General features: G+C 42.0%; 1 protein-coding gene across 1 annotated transcript; it reads left to right on the top strand.

Annotated features, from left to right (window-relative positions):
- Positions 1 to 21,646, top strand: prr12a (proline rich 12a). Its single transcript, XM_046853596.1, is given in 19 exon segments — positions 1 to 840; positions 1,206 to 1,413; positions 3,415 to 3,572; positions 5,360 to 5,521; positions 5,786 to 9,646; positions 9,649 to 10,229; positions 10,338 to 10,526; positions 10,618 to 10,684; positions 10,687 to 10,997; positions 11,000 to 11,303; positions 11,397 to 11,893; positions 14,584 to 14,700; positions 14,880 to 15,013; positions 15,120 to 15,559; positions 15,632 to 15,751; positions 15,832 to 15,929; positions 16,017 to 16,148; positions 20,016 to 20,111; positions 20,208 to 21,646. Coding segments are annotated over 18 exon segments (7,485 nt in total). The 5' UTR covers positions 1 to 840; positions 1,206 to 1,330; the 3' UTR covers positions 20,343 to 21,646.
- Positions 21,647 to 25,397: the final 3,751 nt, after the last annotated feature.

The following is a 25,397-nucleotide window of genomic DNA, read 5'->3' as shown; positions in this document are numbered from 1 at the left end:
CTCAGAAGGGTAGGTGTTGCATGTGGTTTTTGCACTTCCTCTATCGACCTAGGGCTGACTGATACCCGGCTCTTTCTGTGGAAGGGCTTTTGGGGGAGTTGCATGCAACAAGCAGGGCACATCGACTTGGAGCACGAGCGCACGAGGGGCGGGAGGGTAGGAAGGAGGAGGAGGAGGATGGAGGAGGAGTAGGGGGAGACGAGCTGCAAGGCCGCCTTCAAAAATGGCGTCTTCGAAGGGGGGAAAATGACTAATATTATGAAAACATTTTTTAAACCAAGCAGGCCCGAGGTATTGACGTGAAAACCGAAACCGGCCATTTTTTGTTGTTGTTGTCGTGCATATGTATATTTTATTTATTTAACGAAACGAGCCTGAGCAGGAGCCTTTTTGGGTTTTTTTTGGAGGAAACCGTGTTAATTTTTTTTTTTTGGATGTTGCGTCGACGGGAGCTAGCTTTAGCCTCGCGCGCCGCTCACGAGCCTCGCGTTTTCTCTTCGCTCCTCTCTTTTTTTTCCTGCTCGTGAAAAGCGCGAGCTAAATGCGCGTCGCGCGCGCCTTCTATTCTTCGTGTCGTCGTTGCTATTATTATTATTATTATTATAATAATCATTATTATTATAATTAACGGGGGCGGAGGAGGAGGGGGTGAAACGAAATGTAGCGCGCGCGCACCGCGGACGTCGGTGTGCGCCTCCATTTTTCTCTTTTATTTCTTTCTTCTCTCCCTTTTTTTATTCCAATAACCCGAACGAAAGGGGTGAAAAGGGGGAGGAGAAGAAGACAACCGAAAGGACGTGTACGGTCACCCGCGTGCATCATCCCTGCGTCTACAATCCGGTAAACCGACTGTCCTTCTTTAATTTCTCATTCTTTCTTTTTTTTGCGTTACTTCGGCTTGTCGTGTGTGTGTGTGTGTGTGTGTGTGTGTGTGTGTGTGTTGAGGGGGGGGAGGCATTAATTAGGCTGATTTTGAAACCGAAAAGGAAGTGAGGTGCGTGCGCGCGCGCGCGCGTGAGTGAGTGTGGTTTGCTTTTTTTTTCTCTTTTTTTTCCTCTCTTTTATTTTTTTGGAGGTGGTTTGGTGAACACCCCCCTGTATCACGCACTCTCACTCTCCTCCCCTCCATTTCTCTCTCTCTCTCTCTCTCTCTCTCTGTCTCTCTCTCAATATGCTATTTTTCCCTCCTCTCCTCTCCTATCAAGGTAGAATGATGAAGGCACATTAAGCAGCGATCGCGTCGTTGCACGAACACTTTCTGGATCTCTACATAGATATCTGTTATTTATTAGTAGTACTGCCCCATCATCCTCTTCCCCGGGGGGCAGAAATGGACAGGAATTACCCCGGTGCAGGATTCGGGGATTTGGGCGCAGGAGCCGGATGGAGCTACGAGCGATCGGCGAAAGCGAGGTAACAAAATATATATGTATATGATAATAATAATAATAATAATAATAATAATGCATGCATTTACAAGCGTAATGTCGGTGTGTGTGTGTGTGTGTGTGTGTGATCGGTCTTGATAATGAACTCGGCGCTGTGTCTGACGACGCGTTTGCGTGGGATGTCACAAGCCGCCCGGTGTTTAGTGTTGTGCACGGGGTGGGGTGGTGGGGTGGTATTGTGTTAGTATGGGGATGAGAATAGAATAATGCATATAAATGTATATATGTATATATTTGATGGAGGAGGAATAGGGGTGAGAGGAGAAAAAAGATTAGGGGGGGTCTGGTCCTCCTGGATTCATGAGTGATCGAAATGTGTGTGTGTGTGTGTGTGTGTGTGTGTGTGTGTGTGTGTGTGGGGGGTTGTGCAAAGCAATGCAATGCATTGGTGATGCACCGTGCATGGAAATGCATGAAAAGAATGTTGAACCTGCACGAGAACCAAGCCGCATTATGAAACATGATATTTCTTGAAGCATGATGATTATTATAATTGTTTCCCTTTAATTGCAATCAAGCACCGTTTCATCACATTTAAACCAGAATGCATCCGAGCTAGCATAGCTGTCCTGCCTCGGTGTAGCCATCCAGCTGACGTTAGCCTTTGCTAACAAACATCATGGTGGCCGCTGTCGCATATAGGCCTGCAAGAGGAGCATCGCACGAGCCTTTTGTTCGTGCCGGACGAATCGTGCGCACGCGACGTGTTAAAAACCGTGTGCATATCATTTATTTCCATAAAGAACTCGAAATTAACTAACCAATTTTTTTTTTAATTATCATCCTGATTTGGACATGCTAAGCTGCTAAGCTGCTAGCCATCAACCTCCATTCCAGTGTTAGCTCCTCTGTGTGTGTGTGTGTGTGTGTGTGTTAGGCCATCTGCTCGTAGGATATTCGATTGAATGCAAATATTCAGGATGCAGCCATGTTTGGGGATACACGAGATCCTTCTTTAGGAGGATGCTGTGCAAAAAATAATAATAATAAATGAAATGCTGATGCAAATGCATTGGACGAGTTCCTGTTCCCAGGCTCTATTCAGGTCATGTATGAATATTGCCAGGGTTTCAGACAGGAATCTGCTCAGCATGAAGTGCCTGGTTTGCTGGCTGAAAGTTGCATAGTCATAGAACAATAATAACACTTTTGGAGATCAGCGTTCCCATGACAGAAACCTGTGAGATTGTGCATCATCTGGTGTGCAAACATGCACTTTTTAAAATTTTTTTGCCCACAAATTTGTTTCGGAGACACGTTGGCTTTCAGTATTATGGATAATCGCTGTGCAAAAGTTTGGGAACATGCCCACCACATTGGTATGTCCCAGTTACTGATTATGTCCCCACTTTGCTGTTATTAATCCGATTTTACGACCCTGAAGGTTCAAGGATGTTGGGTGTCCATTATTGTGATTCTGGAACTGGATCGGACCTCCTATTGGAGGAAAAAATACAAGGATATGGCACATATAGCTGAAATAAGCAGGCGTTCATAAACTTTTGCTGTATATAGCTATATACAGTAATAGTATCTGTATTACCTGTATTTCTATCTGTTGCAATTATTATGTAAGCAAAATAACTTAATAACATAAGTTTTGTGAGTGAATGTGGTTAATGAGCAGGTTTAACACACACACACACACACACACACACACACACATATATATATATATATATATATATATATATATATATATATATAGTGTATATAGTGTATTTCAGTAAGTTATACAGTATAATAATGCAATTCGAGATTCTTTGTTATAATTAACCTTGGTCATAATAATAACGAGGGGTGAAACTTGAAAATGTGTGTGTGTGTGTGTGTGTTTGTGTGTGGGCATACTTTTATAAGTTTAAAATTGAAGTGAATCGGACATTGTTGCACAAATTGCATGACATTAGAACAAATTGTTTAGATGTATGTCAAAATTATATCATACTTTTTTCCCCCTCTGCAGTTTAGTGTATGGGAGCTCCAGATCTTCCCATCCGGAGTCTGAACTCCTCCACAGACAAGCCTATGCCACTCCTCATCCCCTACAAGGTTATGCAACCAATCACCACCCCGGCAGCTCTGGACAGGGCGGGGCGTGGGGAGCGGCCGGGAGGAGCTTGGGTGAGTGACATTGCATTTATACTTGTCGAGCATCGTAAGTACCCTTGGAGAATGGGGTTACTCTTGATGGCCAGGTGTGGTGAGGGTGGAGGCAGGACATAGAGGTGGAGAATCTGATTAATGTCTCGGGGGTGAACTGGTGTAATAAACAGGATAATGATTGAGGAAAGAAGACTAGTCAGGACACACAAGAGCACCGCCGTTTGAGTTTCAGCAACAGATTCGTGGCATCCTTTATCCAGAGCAACTTACAACGATCTCCTCATACCACTGAGCAGTTGAGGATTAAGGTGCCTTGCTCAAGGGCCCAGCAGTGGCAGTTTGGCGGTGCTGGGATTTGAACTAACGACCTTCTGATTAAAAGTCCAAAAAGTTTTTTTATTCACGTATATCGGCACATGTCAGTGGACATTCAGCCATTAAATATTTATGACATTTGGCAGAGACCCTTCTCCTGAGCCGGTAAGGGTCAAGGACCTATCAGTGGGAGCTTGATGGTGGGGCTGGGATTTGAACTTGTGACCGTCTGTGCCAACTTAACCACTTGTCTACCACTTCCGACTCTGGGCCGCAGGTGTTACATTTTTTTAAAATTATTATTATTAACGTATATTGGCACACGTCGGTAGATGTTCACATTTACATTTATGCCTTTTGGCAGACGCCCTTATCCCGAGTGACTTCACGATGAGCAGTTGAGGGTTAAGGTGGTGGTGCTGGGATTTTAGCTCACAACCTTCTAATCCAAAATCTAGTGCCACCTCCAAACATCTAAATAAACGAACATCTTAGACTGCTGACTAAAAGTGAAATTTCTGTTGCTTTGTTTTTTGGGTGTGTGTGAATTTCCTCACGCTTACTAATTCTTTTAAGTGGAAATTACACATCAAATAAGAGTTTTGTTTTTCTTTTGACGGTAGCTGAGAGGTTTATGTAAGCAAGAGTAAATATAATTAATAGAGACCAATACAATATAACAATGTAATAAAAAAAAAAAAGATACCTGATAATAAACGCTAAGAATATTACAGGGGAAGCGCAAGATGAATGTAATAAAATAAAAACAATAATAGAAAGAATATGATATATATATATATATATATATATATATATATATATATATATATATATATATATATATCGAGAGAGAGAGAGAGAGAGAGAGAGAGAGAGAGAGAGAGAGAGAGATAGGTAGTGCCAGAGGCTGAAGAAGGAGCAGAATAGGGCTGCCATGTGCAAGCAGGAGTGGTGATGTGTTGTGCGATGAGTACTATTTAGTCAGGAACATTCAGAGGAACCTTGTTATATTATACACGTGTTGCCTGGACGGATAGTAATGGGTTTGTGAGACTACAGTTTCACAGTGCCATGTGCAAGCTACTTTTGTTGTTGCATTGGCTTTTTTTTCTGTTATTTGTGGGAGGTGATAGCTCAGTGGTTAAAGCTTTGGGTTGCTGATCAGAAGTTCATGAGTTCAAATCCCAGCACCACCAAGCTGCTGGGGCCCTTGAGCACAACCCCTAATACTCTGTGTTCCAGAAGTGCTGTATCATTGATAACCCTGTGCTTTAAAAGTGCATGTGACAAGCATAAAAATCTCATGTTTTTTTTTTTTTTTTTGTGACTCATCCAATTACTGACAGCAACAGTGATGTTGTCAGAAAATTTGTAATTGTGCAGTCACATGACCTTGTATAGTAATTTTTAATCCTACGGTGCAAAAAAGTTATACGTCTCGCATTTATATGCAAAGTATCTGCATCTGAACTTTCCATCCCATTCCCTAGGCCTATCGGGGCTTTTTGACGCCGGGCTTCACCATGCGAGTCCTTCAGGCCCAGATCCTTCTGTCATGAACTTGATCTCAGCTCTGGAGTCCAGAGGACCACAGCCACCACCTTCTGCTTCTTCTCTTCTCTCGCAGTTTCGCACTCCATCCTGGCAGACCGGTAAGTTCTGACACGATCGACGAGTGCCAAGTTCAAGCGTACAGATATAAATAATGCACGTTACTGAACGTTTAGACACAGAGGCTAGCGCATGGTTACCATAGCAACAACTTTGAAGGCATACAAATGACCATATCCCTTCTGGATATGCTGCGGTTCCACTCTTTGATTATTTAGTGCTCACCAGGACTGGAATTTTTTTTGTTGATTTGTTTGTTTATTTAATACTCAATTTATTTTGTGTTTTTTTTTTTTTTTTTTTAGCAATGCATACACCTGCACCTGCAGAGCTTTTCATCTCTGGTGCTCTTTCTGGTTCTGGATCATTCCCATCATCATCTGCCTTATCAGCCTACCAGCACCCAGCTTCATTCTCCGGACGCTCTTTCCCTGGGGTGACCCCCTCGCTCTCATTACAGGACACTCCTACGTTCAGCCCCACCTCAAACGGCCTGCTGTCTCCGCACGATCCTCTGCTGCACATTAAGACACCCTCGCAGTCAAGTCTGGGCTTCGATCGCTTGTTGTCATCTCAGGGTGCTGCTGCAGCCTACCGTGGGAGCCATGATCCTAGTGGCGGTAGCGGTGTGACTTCCGCTCAGGCGTCCTCAGCAGCTTCGGCTTCTGCACGCCATCTGCAGTCCCACCAGTTTAACCTGCTGTCCTCGCAGCTTCAGGACCAGTCCTCACAGTTGTACAGTGCATCAGTGTTCTCGCCTGCTCCAGCTCCACCTCAGCCGGCCTCGCAAGAGCGGACCATACCACGACAAGACAGCGTCATTAAGCACTACCAGCGTCCCTCACCAGCACAAGCTCCCTCTTCTACACCTCATCCCCTTCAGCATTACCTCAGCTGCGGCGTGTCTGGGTATCAGCAGGCCCCTCATCCACGTCACGCTGGTCTCTCGTGCAGTCCGTTAGGAGAACACAGCCCCTCCTCCGACCACAAGCCTTCCCCCAGGACTGAGCAGTACCGACCCATTATACAGCCATCTTATGGGTCCTCCTCATCGTCATCTACTGGCGGGCCTGGGAAGGCGGCGAAAAGCAGTTCCAGTAGCGGCTACTCTTCCTCCGGCTCTGGTTCGTCCTCCAGAACTCCCCATACGCCACCTTCTGCTTCCTCTGCTTCATCGTCCTCCTCTTCGTCTTCTTCCTCCTCTGCGTCTGCCAGTGCGCGCCAGTCAAACTCTATTCCAAGCTCCACGTCTGCATCCGCATCCTCTCGGCAGCAGCCTCCGACCCAGTCTGTGCCTCCTTCGCAAACACATTCCCAACCTGCTCCGAGTACCAACTCCTCTCAACAGAGCCTTCCGAAAGCGTGTCTCTCAGGCTATGGCTCTCCAGTAGCACCAGTTAAATCATCGAATAATCTGACAGGCCAGACCCCACCCCAACAGCAGCCACAATCGTTCTCTCCCAGCCAGCCCCCATCACACTTATCTCAGTCATATGCAGGGTTCAGTTCCCCACAAACTCCACATGATCTCCCTTCGGCTAGGACTTCTGGAGTAGCTAAAGGATACGGAAATCTGGGAAGCCAGTCGTTTTCTGCAGAATCAGTGTACGGGACAGATTCAGGTTATGGCTCACTGCCTCCATCGTTAGGAGGAGCTGGAAGCCCTTCAATGGGATATGGCGCCTCAGGACACTCTCCTGCGCTTGTACGTTCAGGAGGAACAGCTGGCGGAAGCAGCAATGGAGGAAGCACGAGTACTGGAGGTGGAAGTAATGTTGCCAGTAGTGGAGGGTCTTACCATATCCCCGATTCAAGTCCATCTCCATCAGGCAACTCTGGAATTATTCGCCCAGGTCTGCATTCTCCTGCACCATCACGACCTGCCCAGTCACCCGTTGGAACAGGATCCAACAAATACCTGTCGTCTGTTCTCTCCCCGTCTTTCTTACCCTCTCCGCAAGGCTACCCAGACACCAGAGGACCTCGGTCGCAGTCGTACCATCCCTCCGCACCTCCCAAAACCAAGTCTGATACAAGCCTGCTTGGTGTGACCGAGTCTCGACCGCAACAAGACGACGATGACGATGATTTCCTAATTCAGCATTTACTTCAGGCGCAAAGTCCTTCTCCTCAAGCACCCCCCCATCATCATCCCCCTCAAAGCCATCATTCTTCACAGTCGACACAACAACAACAACCAGTCCTTCCAACCCAAGATGGAGGCAAGGGTTTGTCCTACGAGATGGGCAAGAGCTCAGAGGAACGGTATCATCTTCAAAGTGTTATTCGAACTCACAGCGCTACATCGAATGCTGCAGTGTCAGGAACGGGGAATGGAGCAGGTCTGGACAGTCAGTTGGAAATGTCTTTAAAAAAGCAGCAGCAGCAGCAGCATCAGCACCAAACGCAACATCAACAACAACAACAACACAAACATCAACAACAGAAGAACAGCAGATCTGTCACAGATGGAGGAGGACGAGGGAACCCAGATCCAACTCATTCGCATTCGCATCATCACCACGATTCAATGGGCTCTGTGGTCCATTACGGCCGGGGTGATCCTTATTCCCAGCATTCTATCGCACAACACCCTTCTTCTCACCATCAACACACTCCACACACACCAACACATTCTCACTTGCACTCCCATCCGCATATGGATCTTCAGAAGAAGCCTCAAGAGTCGGCCGATATGGCTTACATACGCAAGACACCCGACCTGCAGCAGCACCACCACCAACAGCAATCGGGGCATCACCAATCTCATCAGCAACAACACCAACAGCAGCAACAGCAGCAGCATCAGACGCAATCACAAACCTTGATGGAGTCTCCAACTGACCAGTCCCGCCATCCTCCGCATTTGTTACAGTCGGTTCTCTCCCACACGACCCGCAACAAAATTGACACCCAGCAACAGCAACACACTGCAAGCCAACAAACGTTAATGGAAGCAGCAGGTGGAGTAACAGCGGCAGAAACCCATTCCCAGCCTCAAGCATCTCAACTCCAGATTCAACTACAGACCCAAGCTCTGGAAGCTGCCAGCCACTATAGCCATAGTTCTCAGCAGCAGGACCAGAACCATTCAAAATCCACCACAGTGTCTTCTCTGGACATGCTGGAGCGCTCCCTCTCTCGAACCTCAAGTCAGGAAGGAGGCATGGTCGACGATCGGGCTGTAAACGAAGGAGGAAGAGGAAATTCTGGAGCTGGAACTGGAGCAAGTGTTGAGAGACACAGATCGCAGGATCAGCCGAGACTTTCATCTCACCATCCTTCTCAACATCATCCTTCTGAGTTGCAGTCATATCTTTCTGAGCCTGATTTGGGCTTGTCTGCTCCTTCTCATGGGCATCACCTTTCCCATCACCACCACCAATCACAGCAACAAACTCAAGCCCAACACCAGAACTCCCACCACCATGCTCACCCTCAGCATCAAACCCAACCGAGCCATCACCACCTCGCTTCTCAGTCCGCTTCAGCGACAGTGCAGCAACAAGAGCAGTCTCACTCCTCTCAGCTTCCTCCCAATCAGCTTGACCAGCAGCATCAAGGAGACCATCACTTCGATTCGAGGGGCTCAGCAGTGAAGTCAAATATGAATCAAAACCAGTCCCATCAGAACCAGAGGTTTGTCCCGTTAACATCGATCTGTTTCCCGGACTCTCTACTTCCAGACGAAGAACGCTCGTTCTTTCCTGGTATGGAGGACATGTTCTGCCCAGAGGAGTACAAGTCAAGCTGCTCTGGTGGAACAGGGCAGGTACAAGATGGAGTTTCTCAATCCCAGACAGGTCAAGAAGGTATGGAGGGCATCAAATCAACTGCAGAAGGTGGAGGAGATGATTCAGGCGCAAGCTACGACATGCTCGGCCACCCAGGAGATCAAGATTATGGGCAGTACTGCCATGATCTTGCAGAATCCGATAATGGAACCATGCACCTTGACCTCGACTCCTTGAAGACACACGAACTTCCATCAACAGTCAATACAGAACAACTTGGACTGATACAGTCTCAGCCTGCAAGTCTTGTAATGGCAAGTGGAGCGAATGTTGGGGAAGGATCTGGTGCCAAGATGGTGAGTTCCGGAGGTTCTGGCTCCGGATCTGGAGGACTTACATCTCCAATTTTCTGCTCATCTCGTCCCAAAAAGCTTCTAAGTCCAGTTCTTTTCACTTGTTAAAGGAAAGACCTGATCCTAATTCTCTTCCAAAAAAGAGCTATGCACAGGAGTATGAGTTTGAGGATGATGAAGATAAGGCTGACGTTCCAGCTGACATTCGACTAAACAGCCGAAGACTTCCTGACCTGATTCCTGACCTTGTTTCCAGCTGTCGGAAATCTGGCAGTGGAACGATGAGTCCCCTAATGGACAACTTGGATTTTGGTTATCCCTCTCTTGGTCCACCTCCACAGTTACTTCCCCACGAAGGACCCAAAAAGAGAGGCAGGAAGCCCACCAAGCCCAAACGCGAAGGTCCTCCGAGGCCTCGTGGCCGCCCACGCATACGCCCTTTGCCAGAGCCCCACCATTCCAGGGCCATGATGGGAGAATGCGGAACGGGGTATATTCCCGAGAGAGGTAGAGGTCGAGGCAGGGGCAGAGGCCGAGGGAGACGAGATGACTCGATGATGGACAATAAAGATCAGAGTCAGATGTATCACATGCAGCAACAGCAAATGCATCACCAGCCACAACAGCAGCAACAGCACCAAGAGCCAATCAAACCTATCAAGGCAAGTTGGGAAGGAGGATTTACCCCATGTACCCTTTAAGTACTTATTTAATAACAAGGAATATTAATATGTGTACATCTGGTGAATGTCTAATCTTATGTTTTATAGATCAAACTTCCTATTGGTACCATGTCATCTTCTGACGCCCTCTTGCGCACGGATTCTTTGTCTGGTACTGACCCAGCCCTCTCAGATGGTTCTGTGGGCTCTGCCCCTTCCTTGGGTCTGAGTCCAGGGACACCAGGAGTGCCCGATATGAACAGACCTATCGACAAGAACAAAGCCAAGACACAAGATGTGAGAGAAAGGCATTTTTTTTTTTTTTTTTTTTTTTACCCATGAGTCTTAGTTTACTCGTCTTTAATTTGTGTATTTTGGTGTTTTTCAGATGGAAGAGAAAGATTCTGAGAAGACTGGTTTCGTGGCTTCTTTTTTGGATTTCCTAAAATCCGGAAAAGGCCAGGAAGCAGCTCCGGGAACGACGATTCATCTCCAGGAAAAAGTGGAGGAATACATCCTATATCTCCTCAACCACCTCCTCCACCAGCACCTGCAACATCATCTGGTTATGGAGACAGTGAAGGTGATGGAGGCCTGTCTTTGGGTGGATGCCCAAGTCCCTGCAAGCGTTTGGATGAGGAACTGAAGAGGAACCTGGAAACGCTTCCGTCGTTCTCTTCAGATGAAGAAGACTCGGTGGGGAAAAACCAAGACCTCCAAAAGAGCATCTCCTCGGCCATCTCTGCTTTATACGACACGCCACAACTAGCACCCCTTCAATGCAGCCGCCTTCTCTCCCTCCACCTCCTCCTCCACTTCCTCCTACACCGCTGACCCCAACGCACCCACCACCTTCTCTCAGCCCACAGACCCCAACACCTATGCATACGCAGTCTTCTTCACATACACAGTCCATGGAATCAGACATATTATCCAGAGATGAGCAAGGCGAAGAGATCGAGGAGGAGAAAATGAAAGACGAGGATGAGGATGAAGACGAGGAAGAAGAGCAAGACAAACGAATAGACGAGAAAGTCCCAGAAATGGAGTTGCTGAGTGTTCCGAAAGTAGGAGGTATGTAAAGAGGGCGCAGAATTGTGTCATTTGTTATATTGTTCCTATATTTTGCGGCTCTACTGAGGTAAATATTCCTTTTTTAAATTGCAGACTCACCTAAAGAAGCTTCTCAAACAGCAGCTCCTCATTCACTTACACCCCTCTTTCCATCATCCCCTGGGTCTTCGTCTTCACCCTCTCCACCTCCTCTTCCTCCCCTCTCTCTTCCCTCACCCCTTCCTGACCTAGAGTACAACCCGTCTCCACCACAGAAACCCCCAGTTCAACAGTCTTCACCTCCAGCCAGCCCTCCTGCCCCCTCCTTACCCATTCTGTCTCCTCCTCACCCTCCACTCGTAGCCTCTCCTCCACCCTTGGAGACGCCCACACCCCTGAGTCCCCTTCGACCTCAGCAGCCCGCTCCGGCTCCTCCATCTCCAGAAGAACCCCCAGCGCCCCAAATCCTGCCATTGCACCTGGCGCAAAAACAGAGCGGAGCTGCCATTACAGGAGAGACCGACGAGGACGAGAGTGAAAGCGGGGGAGAGGGTATCTTTAGGGAAAGAGATGAATTTGTGGTACGGATAGAAGACATCAAAACTCTCAAGGTACAGTGTACATCATACCAACTGCATTCCGCTAAAACAATTTTATATATCTATCTATCCATACATTCATCCATCTATGGTACACACAAAAGTCACAGTTTGGTACATACCTCGGGTTTTTAAGTCATAGTTCAGTTAAATTTCGGTACAGTTTGGGAGAAGAAATGCAAAACATTTTTAATTAACGTTGTTTAATATTATTTACGTTTGTGAACATCGACAGTTTACATTTTTAAAACGATTAAAACATTTTAAATAAAATATATAAAAATACAATACAATAAATCGAAATTTGCAATACAATTTTTATTATATTGATTACATTAGTTAGTCAGTTAAATTGCACAAATAAAAATAAAATAAATATTAATAAATAATTAAATGCAAAAATTTCATTAAATAGTTTACATTTGTTAGACCCCATTTGGGTAATACAGATGTGTACATAAATATGTATTTGTTTGGGCTTTACATTTAATATAAAATTTTTCTAAAGATATGTTGTACTTAACGGTTCTACTAAATGTGTCCGTGAGGAAACTTAGATTTTAACTCAGTTCCACAAGTAAGAAGGCTTGCAATCTCTACACATGTGCACCAAATAGAAAACCATGCATTGACACGGTTCGGTTTAAATACGTGTGCTGTTACATGTTACACCCTTGTTACATATACAGTATATATAGGGTAGTGAAGGGAAACATGGGATTTTGGAACCAGTTTTGACTTTGGGGCATTGGGGAATTGTTTGGAACCAGTACAAGCTCGTTTCTAACCACTTGCTGTTGAGTTAGATAATATATAAAAAATAAAATAAAATAAAGATATATATATATATATATATATATATATATATATATATATATATATATATATATATATATATATATATATATATATATATATGTATATATATATATATATATATATATATATATATATATATATATATATATATATATATATATATATATATATATACATATATATATATATATATATATATATATATATATATATATATATATATATATATATATATATACAAATATGGATGCTTTATGCAAATATATGTTTATTATTATTAAAACCATACTTAACATGCAGCATGAAGACAAAATAAATGGATTAAAGTAATTATGGTGTATTAAATTACGTAAGTCATCAGGACACAAAACGGAACTTTTTCTGTTTCCACACGGACGGTTTTAATTGCCAGATGTGTGCGTCAAGGCGGATTTTGGTGCCTGATTTGAGACTTGGCGCATCAGTAAAACAAATGTTTAGTGATTACAAAACATTTTTTTCATGTCTGAGTAAAGAAAGGACGTTGTGAATAAAGGTGTGTTGCGTTGAAGGTTTTAATTTTGCCTCTTACATATTTATTTATTTATATTTGTAAATAAAAATGTTCAAAAAAACATGTGAACTGCATTATTTGCGCGTGAATAAAATTTGTGGCGTTACAATGAATTTGCGTTTACGTGTTTTATATATATATATATATATATATATATATATATATATATATATATATATATATATATATATATATATATATATATATATACAGTGGAACCCGGTTATGTCGATGTCCTAGGGGGACGCCAAAAAGCATTGAGATAACCGATGATTGAGATAAACGAAAATTAATATGGCGGCAATATGTTAACGTGCTTGAAATTTCTTTATGTACATGATGTGCGTTAATAAATGAGAAAGTGCATGCACGTGTTTTTGGAGGGGTTTTTACACAACAGCGTTGCCGCGATTTGTTTGATGAAGGCATGCTATAAAAATTTACATACATGTTTGTTACTGTCAGGAATCCACCTGCCACGCCCCCTTCGGCAGGTGCTTTCTCGGCCGCTTTCTCTGAAGCTCCCGGCTTCAATCGCGCACATATGGTGCTCGTTTATCATCATCACCAGCTCCTATTTAAACTTCCACACTCTCACCGTCCGTTATTGTTGGTATATGTTGGTTCACGGCGGTCGTTGTTATCGCTCATGTGTATCCCGGTACGTGCCTTCCCACCGGCACTCTCTCAACGACTGCGCTTTTCTTCCCAAAGCGCATCGCGGATTCCCCCCCCCGATCCTGCCGGTGTTCATTCTATGCTTTTGCTGCTCATCCCGTTCTCCGTGTGCTGTTCAGCGCCGTGCTTCTACTTTCGCCTCCCGTTCATCGCATAACATTTAACAACAAAAGGCATATGTGCACTAACTAACAGCAGAGATTTACCAGTATACAATACAACACCTGTAGCATCTGTAAGGTTTGATTTTTCCCCCACTTTCGCGAGTTCTTCTGCGGCTGCACCGAGATAACCGGCGTTAAATCCCCCCCCCCCCTTGTGCTCGAGATATCAGGGTTCGGCGACATAAAAAAGATAAAAAATGCTTAGACAAAGCGAGAATTTGGCGGTTCCACTTCAAACACGTCGACTTAATAGGGTTGTCGAGTTAACCGAGGTCGAGATAAGTGGGTTCCACTGTATATATATATTTGTATGATATGTTGGGACGCTGTCAGCATGTAAGCATCTCACGCTCACTTTGGCCAGCGGATGACAAGAGAAATGTATAAATTATAATTTTTTTATTAAGCAACTAAGACAGTTGGATGTCTGTGTATTGACGCGTTCGTTAACGAGTACTATTGATCTGATTTTGACTCTCTGTAACCAGCTGGCGCTGCAGACGGGTCGAGAGCCTCCACCCATCTGGCGTGTACAGAAAGCACTGCTTCAGAAGTTTGCACCAGAAATTAAGGATGGGCAGAGGCAGTTTTGTGCGACTAGCAATGTAAGTCGATTCCAAATGTGAGACTTAAATGATCAAGCTGGTAAAAGTGTCAGAACCAATAAATCAGACCTGTGCATTAGATGAGTGCGGGATTAGACTTTTACATTATATGTAATTAGCTGTTATGCTCCTGATAGCTGATCTCACTTGAGCTGTTTGTTGATCGATTCTCTTCCCAGTATCTCGGTTACTTTGGTGACGCTAAAAAACGGTACCAGCGACTTTATGTGAAATTCCTGGAGAATGTGAACAAGAAGGACTACGTAAGAGTTTGCTCTCGCAAACCCTGGCACAGGCCATCCGTGACACTCAGGTACGTCAATTTCCTTAAAATATCACTGACGTCATATCAAGAAGTATGTATTTTTCAGTTACTTTTAGTATTGCACCTCAATAATCCTTCTCCTGTGACCGTACAGACGCCAGTCACAGTCTCACCCAGTCGCAAAGATGACCCCGCCCCCTAACAACCAGACATTGCCTCGCGTTGCAAGAGATGAGAAAGAGAAAGATCGGGAAAAGGCGAAAGAGAAGGAGCAGTGTGGTGAGGCCCGAGAGAAAAACAACATTAAGCAGCAAGACAGGGTGACCAAAATGAAGGAGCGAGAAGAGAGGAAAGACAAAGAGAAGAAAATGCCACCACCTCCGGCGCCCCATAAGGCGGAGAAACGAGCAGCTGCAACAGAACACGCAAAGAAGGAGGACAAAAGGACAACAGGGGTGGACAGGAAGGTGGAGCGGGCCGCAAAACAGCAGCCCACGAAAGTAAAGGCCGAGCCCCCGCCGAAGAAAAGAAGAAAGTGGCTGAAAGAAGTGCCGTCTTCATCCGAGTCCGATTCTTCAGCCAGCGATGATGAGAGTGAGCGCCAACACTTTAGTACTTCTCTATATATGTGTGTGTGTGTTACTGTAACCTGGTGTGTCTTTGCAGTTTCTGTCAGAGCAGGCCTCAATACTCGATCCATGCGTGAGATGTACCGGAGCTATGTGGAGATGCTAGTCAGTACCGCTCTGGACCCGGACATGATCCAGGCCTTGGAGGACACAGAGGGTACGAGGGTTCTAAGAGTACAGATTGCTTTGCCGTGTCAGTCTAAACTAGTTTAATATCACCCTTTGCTCCTTCTCCAGATGAACTCTACCTGCCTCCGATGCGCAAGATCGACAGCATTATTAGCGAGCAGAAGAGGAAGCTTTTAAAGCGAGTCAACATGAACCCCCAACATCAGGTATCACTGTGACTTTACAAAATTCTTTTCACATTATTTAGCCATCTGTGCACTAACCTTTCTCCCTCTATCACTCTTGCCCTGAAGGAGGCCCTAAACACCTTTCCTCAGATAACAGCAGAGCCTTTGGACTCGGGAGCCGTGAGGGTCAAACTAGGTGGGGAGTGCTATAACCGGAAAACTCTGAACCGGGTCAAGAAGAGTGTCCCCAAATCACAGGTACTGTGACATGTGGTGCAAACCTGAATTCTTCTCATGAGGCCACTCCTGGGCCCCTGAGCAAGGCCTCGAACTCCATAGCTTCTCAGTTGTATGAATGAGATAAATCTAAGGATAAGGGCATCTGCCAAATAAAGATCCCAAGATCTTAGGAAGCTGGGGTCAGAGTGCAGGATCAACCATGTTACAGCGCCGCTAGACAACGGATTGTAAAGGTTTTTGCTTAAGGGTCCCAACTGTGGCAGCTGGCGATGCTGGGATTTGAACCCCTGACCTTTTGATCAGAGCCTTTTTTACTGAGCTCCATGTTCCCATGCAGGCACTGGGTTTGCTTCATAGTACAAGTATCAGGTAGAGATCAGCATTCATAATTCACTATGGATTAATGTACCCAATATCCAGTTACTGTTCTGCCACACAAAACAGGACAGAAATTTGCTGCTCGAGGCCCAGGTACTCTCCAACCCCGTCTTCTTGTCCATGCTTCGTCTTTGTTCTAAACTAAAAGTCAACACGTGCTGCGAAAGGTCCAGCCCAGTCCGATGTCTGATTTTGACTCACGTTCAAATCGTATACAAACATACACATGCACAGTGGTGTGCAAAAGTATTGGAACAAAACACAGTAAGTCCAAAAAAGATGCCGAGAAACAAATGAGATATCCTCAGTATCCGGTGCAAATTGTTCTCTTCCAAAACATAATCAGCCACATATAATGGAACGCAATTCGGTGGGATTATCATTTTCTTTACATTATTACGAGAAAGGTTACAGCAAGGAAATGCTCCAATACATGCGATTTGAATGATGCGGGAAGCTTTCCAAGTTCAAGCTTATCTGCTAGCTGTTGTTGTTGACCGATCTACACGTGAACACATGACTGCTCTGTGTAGTTATGAAATTACTTAAAAAGCAATATCGACAGCAAAAAGAACTCTTTCATTCCACTGTGATCGTAAAAATAATGAAGATAAATCGTCAAGTTAAAAAAAGTACATTAATTCGCGGTTTACGTGTGTGCCAAACTGTATATATATATATATATATATATATATATATATATATATATGAAAATGTAATTTAAAATAATGCAGAATCAGTGCAAGTTAAATTTATCGTTGCACTCAAAGAACAGCTGCAAATCAAAGAACTGTGGGAAATTGGCACACACGAAATGTTTTTTTCTTTTCTTTTTTTAATAAAAAAAAGATGTGCGATATTGCCAAAAAAAAATATCTCTATATTTTTTTTTTATTATTTTATCGATAATGATGATTACAAGATGTGCTGACTTTTCAAAATTTAGTACCATCTTAATATTCTATGTGGTGGTCAGTTCACAGCAGTGACAGATTAAGTTTCAATTCATTTGCACCTTTTATGGGCATTTATTTTACCTTAATAAATCTATCTTTCTAGTCAAATACGTACATTTTATCAGTCAATTAGAATAACAACATTTTGGTTGTTAACAAGTAAATGAAACCAGTATCAATAAAATTGATCAGAAGCTGCATCTGAAGTGGTGTTTAGATGCATTTGCACTGTTTGATGCCTTTATTCGTCACATATACATTACAGCACAGAGAAATTCTTTCTTTGCATATCCCATTTTGCTCAGAAGCTGGGGTCAAAGTGCAAAGGCAGCCATGATGAGGAGCCTCTGGCGCACAGAGGATTAAGGGCCTTGCTCAAGGGCCACAGCTTGGCAATGCCGGGGCTTGAACCCCCGACTTTCCAATCCAAACACAGAGCCTTAACCACTGAGTAACCACCCCGGCATGTCATGCCTTAACTTGCAGTTTCAAGTGCATAAATAATGTTTTAATATTTTAAACATAAAATGTTGAATACTGATATTTGAGATTATTGAAAAAAAATAATTTAATTGTGAAATTAAAACCGACAGTCACTGTTAATAAGTGATTCATTGCGAATGAATGAATCACCTGTTTAAATTATTCAGTTCAATCACAATGACTCACTAACGATTGCTCAGAGATGCGAAGCAGTACTGTGGCTTTGTTCGGAATCGTTTTTGTTGGGGAAATCGATCTAAAACAGGCAGTGTGGTGTTTAAAACAATGTGGCGTTACAGTCTCTTAATATTTATTTCTTGTTTATTGAAATGTTGAATAAAATAATTATCACATTTGTAATTATGCAGATTTTTGGAGAAAAATGTCAGTTTTCATGTGATACTGATTAACTATAAAGTGATATAAATGTACACATTTTCTGTGACCATCCTAAATGCGGTGAAAGAACACACTCGAAATGTGCACGAGTCTAACCTACTAGGCTTCATCACGTAACGTAAGCATGCACTCTGTAGGTGTGTTTCGGTTGGGGTTTCACGATATACTCGATTACGTCAAACCGTTAAAACAACAATCACGATATTATCGTGGACAAAATATTGATTATACAGCCCTAACCACAGAACACGAGGGTCAAAGTATTAAATGCAGTCCACGGCCTGGTGGTTGCAGACCCCTGTTTTAGATGTTGGACTCCTGAGTTCAATTCCCAACACCGCCAAGCTGGGCCCTTAACCCTCCACTAATCAGTTGTGTACGTTGGTTAAAGGTGTGAATGTAATTGGGTATATTTTGCGCAGCTTCATGAAAATGTTGTCAGGTAAATTTTTGAATGGTTGATTTCTGCCACAGTTTTTCTAAGGCCTTTGACTGTCACACGTTTCCTCTGTTTAAGAAGCGGTCTTATGATGTATGTTATTTTTTTATTTTCATTTTGCTGTAATATTTTACATTATTTGTTTATTTATCCATTTTTTTAACTGGCCTGAAATTAATATATAAAAAGAAGACATGCCACAGATTTCTGCACAAACCTGACAAACACACACACACACACACACACACACACACACACACACACACACAGCGTTGTTGTTTCGTTGACCCGAATATAGAAGTGGGTACAGGGGGGTACAGGTAGTCCCCGAGTTGACAATAGCTATATGTATATGTAGCTGTCAGGATGTACGCATCTCTCACCATGTACGATGATGTCAGTTGACAGATTTCAGTTGTCTTGGTGCCAAAGTGGGGACAATCTACAACACTTAACGGGAAAAATGCTTAATGTGGCTTAATGCGATCAGACAGCGTTTTTAAAAGACCACACTCACATTATTAATAAAGCATACTTTCTAGAGACAAATACTTTTTTTCATTAACCTTTTTCAAGGGATAAAAAAAAAAACGCTTAACCAGTAATTAAACGTGTTACCTTCGTATTCCGGACTCATCTGCTTGTCTGTACATAGTATGATTTAGTATTAACGTGTTTGACTGAGTTTTGTCTTTTAAGAACACCGTCTTTTCCCATTAAACCACGTTAAGTGTTTTAGAATGTCCCCAAAAGCAAGTATTTTTTGTTTTTGGTGTTTCAAAGCCTAGTTTAAGCTCTTGATTCGACACTAAAACATAGCACACTTACTGCTTGTTTTTACTATATAAACTATATAATTTATATATAATACATTATATATAATAAAATATATAATTTATATATTACAGTACTTTAAATTGCTCTGCAGTGCTAAATATTGTCCTGTACTTTGTAAAATTAATAACATATCACAGTAAACGTCCTCATACTGATCACCATTCTTTAAGACTCCTGGATAGGCTAGGCCATGTCTCGACGATATTTTTCAAGTTACGATGGGGTCTCCATCATAAGTCAGGGACTAGCTGAATTTCGTTTATTTCGATTTTTTTATAATTATTATTTATTTTTATGTTTACAAAAACATAGTGTAATAGGACACGAGAAAATCAATTAGCTGTTTTTAAAACTTGACTTTTAATAGCATTCTTCCCTTTTTTTCTCACGCAGGACATCAAGCTGCCGACCGAGACATGTCGACTTTACAGCTTTTACCATTCTTTGCACCATTACAAATACCACACCTTTCTAATCTGCAAAAAAGAGGTAACTGCACCCACACGTTGTCTAATATTTCGATAGCGAACGCAAACATGGAATCACGGGAACTTTATTTATTGTTGTTTTTCTTTTTTTTCTCAGACCAACACTATAGAACAGGCGTCAGAAGATCCCGGGCAGGAGGAGGTGGTTCAGCAGTGCATGGCCAATCAGAGCTGGCTGGACACACTCTTCAACGCCTTCTTAGAATTGATGACCCACAGTGCCAAAGCCTGACCTAACGAAATCATTCAAGATGGAGTGGGGGGGGGGAGCAAAGACAGACAAAGGACAAGCCCTGAAGATGCAGCAGAGGCTCTTGTGGGACAAAGGATTTGTTTTAACCCCCCACGGTCCTCTCCTATTGTTTTTTTCTCAAGGCGTTTCTTAAGACAATTGTGATACATGACCAGGCAATAGAGGCTCCTCTCAGCAGGTAGCTTTTGGCAAGCAAACTAATCAGAGCTTCATTGAGAGCATGGGTTTTTGTTTCGTTTTTTAGGGAAAAAGAAGAACATATATAGATGTGGCCAATTTTTTTAGATTGGGGCAAGGGCAGAAAGGCGGAGTAGTTGGCCCCCCCTTTTGCCACAATGAAACTGACCTTTGACGAGAAACCGAATATGACTGAAAGTAGGATACTGTACAAAGTTTTATCGTTGATAAAAAAACACGGCAAACGTTTGGAATTTCAAGACATCATGAGGAGGAAGTCTGTTACAATTTTACACAGATTATTTTTTAAGACTGCAAACTTTTATTCTGCATTTTCTTTTTTTTTTTTTTTTCCAAGAGTCGAAGGCGTGCGACAGTTGCGCTTTATATATATATAAAAACAAAAAAACGAGTGAAGAGTGCCGTGCCGGAAAACTGACCGCGGGAAAGGGGGGGGAAAAAAAGCTAAACACTTACCAAGTGATCCAAGAGAGCTATACGTGCATTTCTATTATTTATATAAAGACATTTCTAACAGGAGCTTGCACATACAATATAAAGCAGCAATGCTTCATTATTCATTTCATAACTGATGCCAGGCGGCAAAAAAAAAAGAAAAGAAAACAAACATGTCGAATCCATAGCCGTCTTCCTGTAGGCTTGTGAAGAGTCGGCGCTCACACGTGGTGGCATCGCTTTTTTTTTTTTTTTTTTCGTCTGTAAGAGCATAAGAAAGAAATGAAATATCTTTCCGCTACGCAAAGCCGTATTATTATTTCAGTGCATTCTTCAGAAGATGGACATGAAAATAAGAGCTAATTATAGCATTCGATTCCCACTAGGGAAAAAATTTTATGTATTAGTAATATTTAAATAGGATCCTTTTTTTTTTTTTTTTTTTTCATTTTTAACTGTTTGTCCGTTGTCTGTATTATGAGTATTATTTTGGAACAATCTAATACTGTGCTTCTTTTGGAGGAGAAAAAAAAGCCTTTGTGTAAATACTGTACAGCTCTTCACTCAAAAATACAGTTCTTCTGTACATGGACTATTCCTGTATTTGACAAAACGAATAAAATCAAGGAGCGTATAATGTCTCGTAAAAATATCAGTTTTGCTTTCGTGATTATCGCAGCGAAGACCTCATCCCACATGTGTTTTTCATTATACAGCTGGTGAATTGAATTTGTTTTCAGGTTTTTTCTACAGGGTTCCTATTAATTTTGGAAAAGTATGGTTAGAATTTTAAAAGTAAAAATTTGTAATTGAATTTGTCTGGATTAGTATTGGAAAAAAAAAACTAACCATAGTGTTCCCCTTACTATTTCCCTATTCGGTTTTCTAAAATCTTAAATTAAGAATTTGTAATAAACATTTTTTTTTAAAAACAAAATCTATGTCTAGACTAATGTGGATACATTTGAAAAGGGTGTTTTCATCTAAAAACGGTCCACGTCCAAAGCCGTTTCCCAAAAGTTGCTCATCCACACTGAAACGTCTGAAAGCGCTCACGTACTGCACTTGAGCAAAACCTAAGATGTCGCATCATTTCGAGAGCCTCCATTTTCACAGTCTACATTGCAACGCGAAAATGGTGTTTTTTGAATTGATATACTTTGGAGAGCATTTTCAAAAAGCTACGTTTTTGTGTTTCCAAAAAACGCCATCTCAGTGTGGACAGAAGGCCAATACGGAGAGAAAAATATGCATTGTCAAGCAAAAACATTTTAATTTGGACATATTCTTCAGATTTGCTCTAAATTAGAGGTCGACCGATTCATTGGTCTCCATCTAGACACTTACTAGCGCCATTTGGATACCTCTTCATGTAGAGTTTAGACATTGGACCTCTTTGAATGTTTAAAAGCTCTGGCATGGAGAAGCTGGTGTTGGATCTATGATGATGGCAAATGGTATCTCCCAGTTCCATAATCTGAAATGACAGTATAAGACTGTAGTTCTCACTCTCCAGTGTTCTGTATTGGTGTAATGATTTTTTTTATCATACTCTTGATGTCACCCAAATGAGGATGGGTTTCTCTTTTGAGTTTGGTTTCTCTCAAGGTTTCTTCCTCATACCATCTAAGGGAGTTTTTCCTTGCCACATAACTGCTCATCAGGGATAAATACACATCGTTCACCTCAACTCTTAAATTCTGTAAAGCTTCTTTGAGACAATGTCTGTTGTATAAAGCGCTATAGAAATAAACTTGACTTGACTTTTTATTAATTGGCACCAATAGCTGATTGCTGGAACTGCATCTGCAAAAACGCTTTGAACTACGTAATTTCCGCCTGTCATTTATTTACTTTCGGCCTCTTTATAAAGTCGCAGCAATGACTAAAAATCAGCGTTTTCAAATGTATCAACTTTGGAGAGAGTTTTCAAAAAGCTACCTTTTTTGTTAACTGAAAACGCCTTTTTTAGTGTGGACGGAAGGCTAAAATGGCGAGAAAAATATGCGTTTTCAAAAGAATGCGTATTAGTGTGAACAGGGCCAACTGCTTTTTCGTGGAGTTGGGAGCAGACTCTCATCACTGCCAAAAGATCGTCGCTAGACTGGATCTGCACAGCTGTGATTGGTTGTTATGTTGTGAGGCAACAGTTTCCATGACAGTACAGCGTGCCGACCGTGCGACTAAACACATGGAAAACATCAGATATTTTGATTCTTACAAATCAGAGATTGTAACTTAATGCATATTTGAGTCTTGAAAAGTATGAAATTTTGAAATGAAAAATGTGTAGAAACCCCGACTTTGTGATTTACTGAAATATGTCTGTTTAAAGATATGTTTTAAATTTAATTATTGAATTAAGTTTTATTTGTAGAGCCCTTTTAACGGTAGGCAGAACAGCTTTACAGTGATAAAGAGCGTATAAAGTTGGAATGTACAAGTTTGTTTCTAATAAGTTGAAAAAAAAAAAGGTAAGTGCAGCGGTTAAAGTGTTGAACTTCAGATAATAAGGTCGTGAGTTCAAATCCTAGCACCACCAAGCTGCCTGTGCTGGACCCTTCAGCAAGTCCTTTAACCCTCAACTTCTCAGTTGTATAAACGAAATGATTGTAAGTCACTCTGGATAAGAGCCTCTGGCAAATGTGAAAATAGATGAAAAACTCCTGACATGGCATGAGGAAGAATCTTCGAGAGGAACCAGACTAAACAATTAACCCATCTTAATCCTCAAACATGAATGCCCATTCATTACAGTTCTATCATTGTTGAGGTTCAGTGATGGACACTTGGTCTTTAAGGAAGGAACTCCATCCAGAGGTAGGGGGTCAGGATGAATCAGTGAAGAACTGTTTATATCTTATCTTTTTCTCATCAATGATTTAAAAAACAAAGTTAGTCAGTAATTCATTTCAAAAATACCAAAATGCTAGTAATAAAAGTCCACGCTTGTTCAGGGACTTTGTGAAAAGGTCAAACAGAAAAAGACTTTTCCTCCATAATGACCTAACTGTAGTTAGTTTTGGTTAAAAACATGGTATAATAATAGTCCATTTCACTTCCAAGTTGTAACACACCGGCATTCTGGTCTTCAGTTGAAATCTTACATAACTTCCTGTCTCTTGCCTGGAGGATTCCAGTTTTGCTCGGGTATTTCCACCAGGCTCCAGGCTCGAATCGTCCTCTGTAAACAAAGGCGAGGCTGATTCAGCAACATGGATAACGTAGCAAAAGCAACGTGGAAGCTACCTTTGTCTGGGAAATTTGGGGGAACTACAACATTTGGGAATTTATGGAAATTCAGCCTGTGTTCCTTCAAACGGACAGATCTTGTACATTTTCTCAGTGACTTTCCAATCCATTTTGAATCTTCAATCTATATAAATCTCCTTCTCGAGACCACAGGTCAGAGATTTACGCCTGTAATGCACATCTGAGTTTCTTTCCTATAGTTTTTTACCTCAGAAAAGGCTATGAGAGGAATCAGGATTCTAAAGTACAAGGTTTCTACCTCAAGGAACAGACCTGGGACCGTCAACTTTGTCCAAAAATTGCCTTCAATTAATACTACTGATAACGTTTAAAACAATTATAAGCGCATGTCAGGACATGGAACGAGTTGAAAATAAGCAATGAGAAGATCGCTTTTCGAGTTTGGGATCAAAGCCCTGCACGAATGACTGTTTCCCTCTAACACAACAGCAACACGTCATTATCTTTTTGGTATGGGTTTGTTATGAGAAACAACTGCGGCTAGGAAGTGGTTTTATCTGTGTACTTGGTTCCTAGTGACAGCATTGAATTAAACAGCTCCTGAAATATTTTATTCCACAGCAATTTGGACATTAAATGTTACACTTTTCATTCATACATAGTTACATTTATAAACACTCGTTTGTCCATGAGTGTTTAAGAAAGATTTTTATAAATGTTATATATGTCTCCTATTAATACTTTCTCATGACAGAAAGCCTCCTGTTATTGCTGTCACTGAATTCCTTCCCAAAAAAAAATCATATCTATGTTTTCAAGTTTTTAACAGAAACTATTACAATACAAATATAATTCTAATAATTAATTAATACACGCCATGTCTGGCATTTAAACAGCTGATTGTTAGCGTTAACCACAAAACATTGCCCTTGTCTGCATTTTATATTAATTCCACCCTTTTTTTTTACATTCATAATTATGTTTAAACACGCTTGGTCATCATCAATAAAAAAAATATATGTATGTTTTAGAGATACTAAATTCTCTGCTATGAAGACTCTCATGGCAGAAAACATCCTGTTAGTGCTGTCACACTAACAAACACACATTTATATAAATGTTTCACATTTTTTGTAAAATAAAACCATTATAATACAATTATAATTAAAATATTTGAATTCTGTTGCA

Source organism: Silurus meridionalis, chromosome 7 (genome assembly GCF_014805685.1).
Source record: "Silurus meridionalis isolate SWU-2019-XX chromosome 7, ASM1480568v1, whole genome shotgun sequence".
Lineage (NCBI taxonomy): Eukaryota > Metazoa > Chordata > Actinopteri > Siluriformes > Siluridae > Silurus > Silurus meridionalis.
The sequence above is the reverse complement of the archived record's forward strand: the minus strand, read 5'-3'. Positions and strand labels throughout refer to the sequence as shown.